This window comes from Tursiops truncatus, chromosome 14, assembly GCF_011762595.2.
Source record: "Tursiops truncatus isolate mTurTru1 chromosome 14, mTurTru1.mat.Y, whole genome shotgun sequence".
NCBI classification, from domain to species: Eukaryota; Metazoa; Chordata; class Mammalia; order Artiodactyla; family Delphinidae; genus Tursiops; species Tursiops truncatus.
Genome location: NC_047047.1, coordinates 12,402,971 through 12,416,610, shown reverse-complemented (window position 1 = coordinate 12,416,610; position 13,640 = coordinate 12,402,971). Strand labels below are relative to the sequence as shown.

The following is a 13,640-nucleotide window of genomic DNA, read 5'->3' as shown; positions in this document are numbered from 1 at the left end:
GCAATGGGTTGAGGAGTGAAGGGGACAAGGACGTGGAGGCAAGAGTATGGGCAACAATGATTTTAGGGTAAAACTTAAGGAAATGGACCCCTTGCTCCTCACATGCACACACGCACACGCGCACACCCCCCCTAAGTTTTCTATAGTCCCAACACTCTGAAAAGGATGAGATTCTAAAAGATGTCTTACTCTGTGAGGATGAGGATGGAAGAGTCTGCGCACAATGAAAGTTGTTGCTACGATACAAAACAGAATGGTTCCAACTATTTCTTTCCACCAGTGTAAGAGGAGCACGGGATCCTTTTTGCGGATACTCTTGCTGTAATTTGGGTTGTCGAGAAATCGGACTGTGATCTGTGTGCTCCGTTTGTTCCTTTCCCTCTTGTAGTATGGCAGGTAATAACCATTATCTTCAACAACAAACATTAAAAGTGGTTTTTTTAAAAAAGATAAACCAATATAGTTCCACCTTCAATTGCTAAAAATTATCTAATTTCCTATGACTTTTAACACTAATTCCTTTTTCTAACGTTTCATCTCCTCTTTAGCACATCTTTCTATTGAATAATAAGACTAAAAACAACCCTTAAGGGCTACTCCGTTCATTATCTCATTAATAATTCAATCCTTTAAATGCAAAAAAGAAAAAAAAATTAGACAGTACTCAAACCTCCTTTGAGGATTTGAAACTTTACTTTCATTTAGCATCAACAAAATATCAAAATTTTACCATGACGAGGAAAACATCTCCACCATGCCTCTCTGGTTCCTTTCAGGCTGTCAAAAGGAATTTGTCCTAGAAAGCAGCCTGTCCTTTTCACCTTCTATTTTATACCACATGGGCAGATTACACAATTCTCTTTTACCTTGTATTTTGATCAATATCAGATAGACAGCTGTCTGTAGTTCAGAGCTCTCTGATTTTCGTTAAATCAATTTAAATTCTACAGTAATTTCCCAGCTTTATCATCTAGGGTAACTGATGAGGAGTCCATGTTTTTGCCTAATGCAGATCTGAGCAATTTTCTTTTTTATATCCGACTGTTCAAAAAATTTTCATAACTGAATATATCCTAACTTTAAATACACAGGAATGTGTTTCACGTCAAATGTCACCTATTCTTGACTTTTGTACTAATTTTCCTCGTCTGAAAACAAAATTAAAATAACCCCATTTTATAGCATTTTCACATAGCTCTATGGGAAACACCTATCTTCTTCATCATGCAGACTGATATTATATAGACTATATTATATAAGCTCATAACTAAATAAGAGCTAATAACAAGAACTAATGCTTATTGAACACTATTATTTGCCAGGCATGGTGCTAATTAAGACTGTGCATTATCTCATTTAGACCTTACCACAACCCAATAAATAGATATTAGGATTACTATACCTTTGTTTTACAGATGAAGAAACAGAGACACAGGTAAGTTAGGTGTGCCCAGCCTAGCATGTGGCAAAACCCTGGCAATCTGTCTTTTGAAGCCTTGTACCCTTGGCCACCATTCACAATATCTGCCTCCCAAGATATTTATTTTCTACCCTCCAACTGGCTACTTTGCATTTGAATTCTATTAATTAATTTCAAATTAATAAATTAAAATAAACAGAAAAATAAAAACAGCATTTTCAATCCAAGTGGAATCACACTTACCATATGGATACTGCAAGATTGAAAGTGCACCATTACTGTACTCTTCGTGAGAAAACTTATCATTACTAAGACATTTGTCAAATTCATCAGACCCCACCAAGACAGGAGTTCTGGAAGGAGAATCTAAAAGAAAATGGTAAAATCTTAACTGTTATGACTTTAATGAAAATGTGTGTGCCTCATTCATCCAAAAAACAGATATTCAAATAGCACAGCTCAGTTCAAATATGTAAGTCAAACAAACGGCCCCACGTTCTTTCTCTTGAAAAGCACAGTCTTGTAGAGAGATGAGTCATTTAAACGAGTAATTAAAATATGATGTGATATATGTGATAAAAAACATATACAAGGTACAGAAAGATGGCTGAAGGAAATAGATGGTTTAGTATTTGACTTCAACTCAATTTGAGTGTCTCAAAGAACATGATGTGATAACCAGATGTTTCATAAATACTCTTTTTTTTTTTTTAAATAAAGTTATTTATTTTAGGCTGTTTTTGGTCTCCATTGCTGCGTGCAGGCTTTCTCTAGTTGCGGTGAGCGGGGGCTACTCTTCACTGCAGTGCACGAGCTTCTCATTGTGGTGGCTTCTCTTGTTACTGAGCATGGACTCTAGGCGCGCAGGCTTCAATAGCTGCGGCACGTGGGCTCAGTAGTTGTGACTCATGGGCTTAGTTGCTCCATGGCATGTGGGACCTTCCCAGACCAGGGCTCAAACCTGTGTCCCCTGAATTGGCAGGCAGATTCTTAACCACTGCGCCATCAGGGAAGTCCCATAAATATTCTTAATATAAATATGTTAAGAGCTAAATGATATCAAGGCGTGGTCAGAGAATGGTTAAAGAGTTTTTCTAAGCTGTCTAGAGAAATACTTTATTGACATTGATTTCTATAGAAGTAGCTGCTGTTTCAGTGAAATCATGTTCTAAAGGATAATTAAAATTCATTAACGTCTGAAATACCTTCCCGGTTTATCAGAAAATATAGAGTATATAATAGTTGTGATCTCTGTGATATTCAAAACTAGGGCAAAGCCCGTGATTAGGCCTCTGAACATCTTAATAACATTTATAAAAGTTCATAATTCACTTACGAATTAAGGGTTTCCATTTGATTGTTGGCAAAGGAATAATTGCATTTTCACTGTTGACAGATTCCAAGGCCTTGGGACTCGTAGGAAACTTTTCTGAAATTCTGACTGATGACTGCAGATACAGCTGGCCTCTGTACATTCCTGAATCAACCAGAACACTGTCAGTTAGGTTTAGAATCAAGCACTGATGATTTTTTTTTTAAAAAAGGTTCACTTTGATTTAATAAAATTAGATGAATTCCAGTTATTTATTCATGTGCTACATAGCTCTTTTCAAAGAATCATGCCTGAAGCACTCAAATTTGACCCAAAGGTTATTCAACAACAGGGGAGGAAAGTTACACACAAGTTACAATGTTTCTCACTATATAATTTTTGGTAATTACTGAAAAACTCTTCCAGTAGGAAAATTCAAACAAAAGAAATCGTTGTACTCTTATGAAAGTAACAGCTTAGATGAGGTAACCTTTTCCTTAAGAAAACCTAAACACCTATCATTCAAGAGATACTGCTAACAATTCAGTTAAATACTATCATAACACGTGTGATATGTTATTCCAAATTCTTGCATTTCACTGAGATTGAGGGGCGGGTAGCACATTGACAGAGCTTAAAGAATTTTATGTGTATCTGACCACAAAACTAGTTCAAATAATTAGATTTGAGGGTTTTCAAAATGTAGAACATTGAAGGCTTTCAACCGCCAAGCAGCACACCAGAATTTTGTTTTAATTTTTCAGATAAGTTGTATAGATGCACAGAAAAAATTAAACATACCTTTAAGGGGGAGCAAACTGATGCAAATACAAATGTAGAAAGTTTTAGACTCTGAAGATACATAAGTAATGTGAAATCATGCTATGTAATGGCAACATTTTTAAGCCTTTCAAATATAGGTCTCAGAGAAAAAGAACCCGCTATAGTAACTAAAAGTTTCAGAATTGGATAAGTGAAAGAAAATTGCAGGAATAGAAATCAAAGTACAAATCTTAAGGCCAGAGAATGTACTTAGGAATTGAAACTACTACAGACACACCTGAAGTAGGGAGAGACAATGTAGGAATAAAATCTAGGTGTCAACAGGTACTCCTGCTAGATAAGAGAGATCCACTCACCCAAGTAAACACTGTTTTCTGTGGCTCCTCGGGCGGCTTCTACGATGTCTTCTTCATCCTCTAAAACTCCGTCATTAGTGGTGTAACTTGTATCATCAAAAAGACTGATGGGAATGACTTTGCCATCCTTAAGCAACCAGGCAGATGCAATGGGAGTACAAAACTAATCAAAAATGGAAAGGAAATTTTAAACAATTTCAAGCAGTATTTCTATGTATCCCAACTCCTGAAATACCCTTTAAAACCACATATTTCTTTACAAATTTTCACTTTTGCAGCTTTACTGAGGTATAATTGACGAATAAAAAATGTATTTATGGTGTACAGTGTGATATTTTGATATATGTATACACTGTGAAATAGTCAGCACAATCAGGCTAATTCATATATCATCTCACGGTTATTTTGTATGTATGTGTTTTAAGAACGTTTAAGATCTATTCTCTTCATTTCTGTTTAATATTCTGAGGAAACTCCATGATGTTTTCCATAACATCTATGCCAATTTACATTCTCGCCAACACTGCACGAAGATACACTGTTGTACACTGTTCACCAACATCTTCACCAACCTTTTGACTTTTTCTTAATAGTCATTCTAACACTAAAATCACAAATTTCTTAGAGCACAGAGAACAAGCTGAAAATCCAAAATGGCAGTCACTTCCTTCTACCCAACGTGTTTGGTCAAAGTGAGAAGGAAAGAAACATATTTATAAATTCTCAGTGGTTCTAGGTACCTGGTATTCCCACTCCAGATGTCCTCCTTTCTTACTAAAGGCCATAACTTTCCAATCAGCAACGGAGACCTTTATCACTGTGTCCATCACGGCAGCTTCCTGTTCTTCCACGTCTGAAATAATTTTAGACTGTTCTTTGTTTCCACTGGGCTTTAAGGTGCTTTCAATAAATCCGGCTCTAGTTTCCATGTCTGGAATATACCGAAGTTCAAAGTGGCCAACACTGAAATTCCACCTTAAATTTACAAAGGTGTGTTTTAGAAATTTACATTTAAATAAAGGACCAAATAATTAAGAACTCTTCTAGAGTGAAGAAGCAAACACTAACATGTGGTGATGAGAAAAGGAACAACTCAACACCATCTTCTGGAAAGGAGCATGCTTGCTGATTTATGCCACAAGAGGGCGTAACTTGGTCCTGACCCTTTAGAAACAGTGGTTCTGAGAGTTGTGACCTGACAACGGCTACAGGACAGATTTTTCTCTTGAAATTAACAAATGTTCACATTTCTAAATCAGGGTAATTTTCTCAAAACACATCAGTCACCCTAAAATAAGGTAGCCTGCAGTCTGCCTTACTTCTTAATTAAAGTCTGACACATTTTGTTCAAGTGCAGAGAAATGAACACATCCCAACAAACCAATGCAAAAGATAAGACGAAAGCTACTGAGATTTTTAGATTTTTATGACAATACAGCCTCGAAAGGCAATGTGACCCAGTACACCAAGCCTGAAGGTCATACCACCTCAGCTTCAATCTCAAATCTCTACTCACTGAGATCTGGCCAGTCATTTAACCTTTTCTGAGTTTCAGTGTCCATATCCAGAAAGTGGTATTAGCAATGTTTCCTCTATAACTAATACACAGGAAAATCACTTATCTGTTGACACTATAATGGTCTTGACACTAAGATATAAAATGGCCCTAGAATTCCGACATCTGTTAAAAAATAGATACTTAAGGAATATGGATCTTAGATGCCAGACTCTTCCCATTCTGATAACTCAAATTCTGTTAAGTTGAACATCTGCTCCTACGGCAGCTGAGCACCCAGCAAGCACTCAAACACTTAAGGAAACAAAATCCCATCAGGATAAAGAAGGTTGGGTCGCCAGCAGACACAAAGTCCAGGGAATGGAGAAAGAATACATTCTTCACTGAATTTGAGAAAACAGTTTTCAGGAAAGGAAACTGAATTAGACTGCATCAGATTAGACAACATCTGAAAGTCTGGTTCACTTTCAAAAGATAAAGATGGGATCTCAAATTCTCTTTACTGCGCAGCAATTTAAAATTTAAATATTAGGTTTTGAAAAGTCAAGCATGTGATTTACCACCAGCATATCTAATTCAATCACATTACTTTAAATGTAAAAATTTACATTATTTGAAAAAGGAAACAAAACAGTATTTGACCAAATAAATTAGGCTTTGACACTTTAAGAAAATACACTAAAATATTATTTTATAATTGAGGTGGTGGTCACACAAACCATGAAACTACGTACTAGAGAGAACTGCAGGGTCAAACAGACCCAAAGCACATCAGCTTTGTCTTAAGAGTTTTCTGCATTCTGCAAAGAACTTGGATCAGTGAGATTGCTATGAAAAATATCATTAACCTAAGACTAAGCTAATATAGAGTCACTGTATGGGACTCCTCTTCATTACCATATCCTGAAGCACATGGTGAGAAGTTCACTTCAGGATCTGTTAATAATCACGAAGCTGTTTTAAATTTAGGGGCTTCATTTCTCTTAAAAGAGTAGTATGCTTTTGGGGAAACAAAATAGTTCAGAAAATCTCCACAAAGAAAAAGCTGATGAATTCTGGTCTTGTTGAACTTCTAAACACCAACAGCAACGTTATCTGAATACACACTTCTCACTGCCACTACGAGGGCCGACGGCTCTAACGGTTTTCTGGGTGCGCTGCAGAAGCAGGATATCTTCTTCTTGTTCCATTTCATCATTATCCCATTGGCGACAACCCAAAGCTGAACAGATGTACCTCACCTGAAAAGACAGATGTAAAATTAGTAAAGAGAACAAGTTACAGGAGATCAGAGACAGTAAAAGACTCTCAACAGTTTTATAAAAAGTAAAAGGAAATTGAGGAAATGTGTAAAAAGTAGCCAAGCATTAAGAAGCAACAGCTAGGGGGCTTCCCTGGTGGCTCAGTGGTTAAGAATCCACCTGCCAATGCAGGGGACACGGGTTGGAGCCCTGGTCCGGGAAGATCCCACTTGCCGCAGAGCAACTAAGCCCGTGAGCCACAACTACTGAGCCCGTGCTCTAGAGCCCGCGAGCCACAACTACTGAGCCTGCGTGCTGCAACTACTGAAGCCCACGTGCCTAGAGCCCGTGCTCCACAACAAGAGAAGCCACCGCAATGAGAAGCCCGTGCACTGCAACAAAGAGCAGCCCCCGCTCGCTGCAACTAGAGAAAGCCCACGTGCAGCAACGAAGACCCAATGCAGCAAAAAATAAATAAATAAATAAAATAAAATAAAAAATACACAGTTTCTGTTAAAAAAAAAAGGAAGCAACAGCTATACTATATAGCACAGGGAACGCCACTCAATACTCTGTCATGGCCTATGTGGGAAAAGAATCTAAAAAAGAGTGGATATATGTGTATATATCACTGGTTCACTTTGCTGTACACCAGAAACTAACAAAACATTGTAAATCAACTGTACTGCAAAGAAATTTTTTAAAATAAATAACCTGAAAAAGAAAAAAAAGCAACAGCTAGATTACCACCAACTCCTAAAAAGGAAACATTTAGAACCATAAAAGTACCAATGAATATTTATTTCGGGGAATAAGTCTTACTTTGAGCATTTCCATGGAAGAAATGGATAACTAGTTGTGATCTCTTAGTAATAATATCATTAATAAAATTCTAGGTGAATTAAAAAAAAAACACCTCGGAATTTCCATATGAGGGAAATATTTGGTTTTTAAAAATCTGAACCTTTTCTAACAGCTGCAGTATTTTCAAGTACTTCTTTGAAAACTTCACTCAAAGGAAAAGGAAGATTCTTTGGAATGATGTGACCAAATCCTCACAGAAAGAAGCATACCTGCTAGAATACCAGAATTTTGGAGCAGCACATCAAATCAGAGACCCAGGTGACGGGGTTCAATCCCATTGTTTTACAGATGAGAATACTGAAGGAAACAAAGGATCACAAGGCCGCCTCAATACAATACACATGCAGGTGGCTGCAGAGGGCAGAGAAGCTTGCAAAGGGCCTATGGGCCTAACACTCAGACAAGGGATCCTTAAAGTTGGAAAAACTTGAGGGCCAAGGATCTTTTTTCTATTCTTCCTTATTTTCGTCTTAAGTCTATATACAAATATTCAAGTATCAACGTATTAAGGGGTTAAAAAGAGATTTTTACCTTTCCAAAAGGCAGAGTTTTAATTAGTTATTCCCCAAAATGGAGTTTTAAGACCCAATCTTAGAAGCAGATCATCTCCTAAGAGCTAATAATGGAGAAAGTCTAGGTCATTAACAGTATGACTTTTTCTTCACACAGATCTAAGTCAAATCTGACCTTGAAGTTTCTGAACTTTTGAAAGTCCTGGTTTTCTCATCTGTAAAATGAGTACAAACTTGCCTCTTGCACCCTCTTACGATAGGCTCAAATAAGTAGAGAAATAAGTAGCAGCAATTATTCTTATCATCAGGATTATTATTATTCTTTGGAGGGTTCCTCATCTATCCAAATGAAAATTGTAAAATGTAACCATTAGAAATATTGTGATGATTTCAAAATAAGGCATGAAGAATGCACCTGACATACAGTAGACCACAGTTATTCATTCTCTTCCCCCTGCTATTCCTGGCTCTGCTGTTCATTCTGTTATCTTGGATAAATTTAGTTTCTCTTAATAATATTCCCCCTTTCTACTTCACAGTTCTTTTATCAAAAGAAATGATATCCTCAGGGGAAAATTATTACAAAGCTCAACCAGTAATAGTATAGTTTAAGAAATTATCTCTTCTATTCCTAGTTATTTTGATTTCTCCCCAAACAAACTGAACATCTTTACTCACCTTTCCGCTATATGCACTGAGTCCATATGTAGTGAGAGACTTTCCTCCAACCAAGACAACATCATCTCCAAATTTATAAGAAGATTCAAGAAGCGATTCAACTGTAAACGGAACTGTTTCCATGCTCTCACGGTCCCGGTCCCACTGGAAGAGGTCTCCATCCAGGGAAGGAATGATCATCTTATTCCCAAATACCTAAAATAAAAAGCTAACTTTTAAAAGGATTTTATGAATGGATAAAAAAGATGTGGGTCATGTAAACAATAGAATACTACTCAGCCATAAAAAGAATGAAATACTGCCATACTAGAGATTATCATACTAAGCAAAGTAAGACAGAAAGAGAAAGACAAATATCATATAATATCGCTTATATGTGGAATCGAAAACACGACACAAATGAACTTATCTACGAAACAGAAACAGACTCACAGACATAGAGAATAGACTTGTGGTTGCCAAGGGGGAGAGTGGGTGGGGAGGAATGGTTTTGGGAGTTTGGAATTAGCAAATGCAAACTAGTATATATAGGATGGATAAACAACAAGGTCCCACTGTATAACACAGGGAACTATATTCAATATCCTGTGATAAACCACAGTGGAAGAGAATATGAAAAAGAATATATATATATGTATAACTGAATCACTTGGCTGTATAGTAGAAATTAACACAACATTGTAAATCAACTGTACTTCAATAAAATAAATCTTAAAAAATAAATTAATAAAAGGATCTGAACTGTAAGAGTAGGAACTAAAAGCCGTAGTCTCTCACCGGAGGTACTCAGGCCTCCTGAGCAGCATACGAAACGGCACAGTTCATCCACCAAAAGCAACTTAAAAGAACCACCCATCTCTCCTGGGACCCACAGGTACACTCCAGTCTGGTTTTCCTCGAACTCTGTTTGCCACAAGCCAAGCGTGTTCCATAACAATAAGGGAATTACTAAGGAGAGTTCTGTGACCAAGTGAGTTCAAGAAGAGGTTACTACTGGGCTTCCCTGGTGGCGCAGTGGTTGAGAGTCCGCCTGCCAATGCAGGGGACACGGGTTCGTGCCCCGGTCTGGAAGGATCCCACATGCCGCGGAGCGGCTGGGCCCGTGAGCCATGGCCGCTGAGCCTGCACATCCGGAGCCTGTGCTCCGCAATGGGAGAGGCCACAACAGTGAGAGGCCCGTGTACCAAAAAAAAAAAAAGAAGAGGTTACTGTGGGAGTTCTTACAGTGATTACTATGTTAACATATAATATGATTTTCTAGTAAAGGGAGAGTTTATGCAGCACTTTCCAAGTCTATTGTATCCAGGCCAATTACCATCATAGGTTCAGATCCAAGGAACACAGGTTGATTTACGCAGCATCCCATTCTTTCTTTTATTCACTTTCTCAGACCTGCTATGAGCTAGAAGCCTGGTAACCAAGCTTACTGATTTAATGGTCTTAGCTGTCCTTCCTTCTTTTATCAATGTTAACTGAGGGCCTACTACATGCTACGGACTATTCTGTTGCTTAGGATACACCAGGGAGCAAAACAAATTAAAAAAACAAAACAAACCCTGCCATTGTGGAGCTCAAACTCTGGTATCGGGAGATAAACAACGTAATAAATAATTACAGAGTATGTTGGGTGTTAAATGCCACAGTGAAAAAAATAGAACAAGATAAAGGGGGAATGGATAAATGTGTGCATGGGAGGGGACAGGACTTGTCAGTAACGGTTAAGTTCAGGGTAGGCCCCATTGAGAAAGTAATATTTGAGCAAAATCTAAACATAAGCGTTAACCCTGCTGATACCTGCGGAACAGCCTTTGCAAAGGCCTTAAGGGGGAAGTGCACTGTGAGGAGGAAAGGGAACAGGTTGTAGAGGCAAGGATGGAGGTGGGGAGAGCAAGCAGAAGGCCGGAGATGATAATGGTGGTGCTGGTGGTGGGCTACAGTGCAGCTGTTGCCTGCGGTTAGATTTGGGATATAACTGGAAGGTAAAGCCAACAGGATTTCATGGTGGATTCCCTGTACGGAATGAGCGGAAGAAAAGCGCTCAGGATGACTCTAAAGATTTTGGCCAAGAAAATCTTGTTTCTTGAGAGTTAAATTAGTACATGACTTTGTGACACTGGCCTTCTGGCATTTCAAAACAGACACAACTCGGGAATTCCCTAGTGATCCAGTGGTTAGGGCTCGGCACTGTCACTGCGGTGGCCCGGGTTCAATCCCTGGTCGAGGAACTGAGATCCCGCAAGCCGCACAGCGCGCCAAAAAAACACAAAAAAACAAAACAGACACAACTTGACTTATTTCAGCTAATGACACGATTATTTTCCTGATCGTCAAGGCTCAAAAATCTGGAAAAAAAGACTATGAAAGAAGCAGGAGTTTAAAAACCAGAAAACCTCCAGACAAATGTCGATTTGCTTTTTTAAACAAAATTTCTCTATGGACTTCTTTGTTCCTTAAGCAGCAGAATTCCTTTCTTTAAAGGGATACTTACGGGGATATTTTAAAGAGATCCTTTTCAGTCACAAAGTGTTCTCCGTTGATGCTCAGCTAATATATCCCTCCCGCCCCACCCCAGCTGTGCCCCACACCCCTGGGGTTCTAGAAGACAGGTTGAAAAACACGGCTCTAATCCACTTCTTCCCTTCATTTTGTAGTTCAAATCCTCGTATCTCCTGCCTGAACTATTATAACAGCCTCTTTACAGTTCTTAACTGGAAATTCCCTCAATCTAATCTCTGCATATCTTCTAGATTAATCCCTGAATCAGAGTTAAGCTTGTTATGACACTATTCAAAAATCCTGGACAGCTCTCCATTATCTTCTTACTAAAGACCCCAATTCCTAACTCTGACATACATTCAAAGTCCTCTAAACGTGACCTCAAACAACCTTTTCCTTGTTGTCTTTCACTTCTCCCCACGTGGGTGGAAATCAGGTGTCATTACTTAAGCAGGATGTTTAATGTTTTTACTGTTATTGTTCAGTTATGTCATTGTCAATGTCATTTCTTCTCCCTGGAACATCCTCCTGTACCAACCCTGCCCACTGAAACCCTATCTGGCCTTCAAGCTAGCATCACTTATGTTTTTGCTGTGAAATCCAAGAAAATTGTAGCAGCGTAAGTTCGCTGACAAAAGTCTTAATACTGCACTTTTTGCTGTAACTGTAAACTGAGACACCATTACAGTCTCAAAAATTGTTTATTGTACCTCTAACAAATATTTATCAGGTATACTAATGTGTATACATTTATGTTTATTCAGTGGCTGTAAAAGTAATGCACTCAAACCTAGTGCCCAGATTTTGTTATCTAATTCCATTCCCCACCGAAAGAACAAAGGCTCCTGAGAGAATCGGCCGCCTCCAGGGCTGGGGCAGGGCAGGTACAAGATGAGCCTTTAACATCTTATTAGTCTAAAAAGTAAAGATATGCACAAAAAAAGACGGAAACATGTCACTGACCACATCTGGAATTTAAGCACCAGAATGATTAAGTACTGAATTATAAAACATTGAAAACAAAATAAGGAATTTATGCATCCGCACTGAAAACAAATAGATAAAATAAACAACATATGGGGGAGAAGAGAGGGCTTTTACTGCAATGAAATGCCAAATGTCTACTGGTAAATATGAAGGGAGGACTGGAGTTGGAAAAATTAGCATCTTGCAGACATCATAGTAAAGACTGCAACAGGCAGAAATCAGCCACGGTGTTAAATCTGGGTGAAAATTTGGATAAGGAGCAGGATATCTGCACTGTCTTAAAGTATCTTCCCACAGGGCTTCCCTGGTGGCGCAGTGGTTGAGAGTCCGCCTGCCGATGCAGGGGACGCGGGTTCGTGCCCCGGTCCAGGAAGATCCCACATGCCACGGAGCGGCTGGGCCCGTGGGCCATGGCCACTGAGCCTGCGCGTCCGGAGCCTGTGCTCCGCAACGGGAGAGGCCACGACAGTGAGAGGCCCGCGTACCGCAAAAAAAAAAAAAAAGTATCTTCCCACAGACTGCTTATTAGTTACAAAAAGTTAAGAAAAACAAAACAGAAACAGTCATTATATAGTGGAGAATTCAGACAATACCTTGACTGGATGATCAAATGAGTGACAGACATGACACCCTGAGAGAGAATGCAACACCAGCCATGCAGCGTTCTGAGCCAAGCATACACAGCCTGGATCTAATCACCGGGAAACATCAGACAAGCACAAAATGAGGAAAGTTCTATTTTTTTTAAATATCAGTAAAAGATAAGAGAGACTATATTCTTCAAAAATGTCCATGTCCCTATATACACTACTAAATGTAAAATAGATAGCTAGTGGGAAGCAGCCACATAGCACAGGCATATCAGCTCAGTGCTTTGTGACGACCTAGAGGGGTGGGATAGGGAGGGTGGGAGGGAGGCTCAAGAGGGAGGGGATATGGGGATATATATACATATACATATAGCTGATTCACTTTGTTATACAGCAGAAACTAACACAGCATTGTAAAGCAATTATACTCCAATAAAGATGTTAAAAAAAAATGTCAACGTCATACAAGATAAAGTCTGTGGGGAAAAAAATCCAGATTAAAAGAGGTTAATGTAACAAGTAAATGCATTACCTGACCCTAGACTAGATGCTGTACTGGGAGTGGAGAACGCTATAAAAGACATTATTTAGGTCAACTGATGAAACTGGAATACGGACGGTAAAGTGTCCATATAAATTTATGAAGCAGGGCTTCCCTGGTGGCGCAGTGGTTGAGAGTCCGCCTGCCGATGCAGGGGACACGGGTTCGTGCCCCAGTCCGGGAAGATCCCACATGCTGCGAAGCGGCTGGGCCCGTGAGCCATGGCCGCTGGGCCTGTGCATCTGGATGGAGCCTGTGCTCTGCAACAGGAGAGGCCACAACAGTGAGAGGCCCGCGTACCGCAAAAAAAAAAAAAAAAAAAAAAAAATTTATGAAGCTGATAA

The 13,640-nt window shown here is 39.0% G+C and overlaps 1 protein-coding gene across 1 annotated transcript in view; it reads right to left on the bottom strand.

Moving 5' to 3' along the window:
- EIF2AK3 (eukaryotic translation initiation factor 2 alpha kinase 3) overlaps positions 1–13,640 on the bottom strand; it is a 68,845-nt gene that overhangs the window by 24,912 nt on the left and 30,293 nt on the right. Inside the window, exons 3-9 of the mRNA XM_019942241.3 lie at positions 8,683–8,877; positions 6,495–6,628; positions 4,612–4,846; positions 3,872–4,034; positions 2,757–2,897; positions 1,664–1,786; positions 190–410 (exon numbers count right to left, since the gene is read on the bottom strand). Coding sequence (XP_019797800.2) covers positions 190–410; positions 1,664–1,786; positions 2,757–2,897; positions 3,872–4,034; positions 4,612–4,846; positions 6,495–6,628; positions 8,683–8,877 — 1,212 coding nt within the window. The remainder of the gene's footprint in view (positions 1–189; positions 411–1,663; positions 1,787–2,756; positions 2,898–3,871; positions 4,035–4,611; positions 4,847–6,494; positions 6,629–8,682; positions 8,878–13,640) is intronic.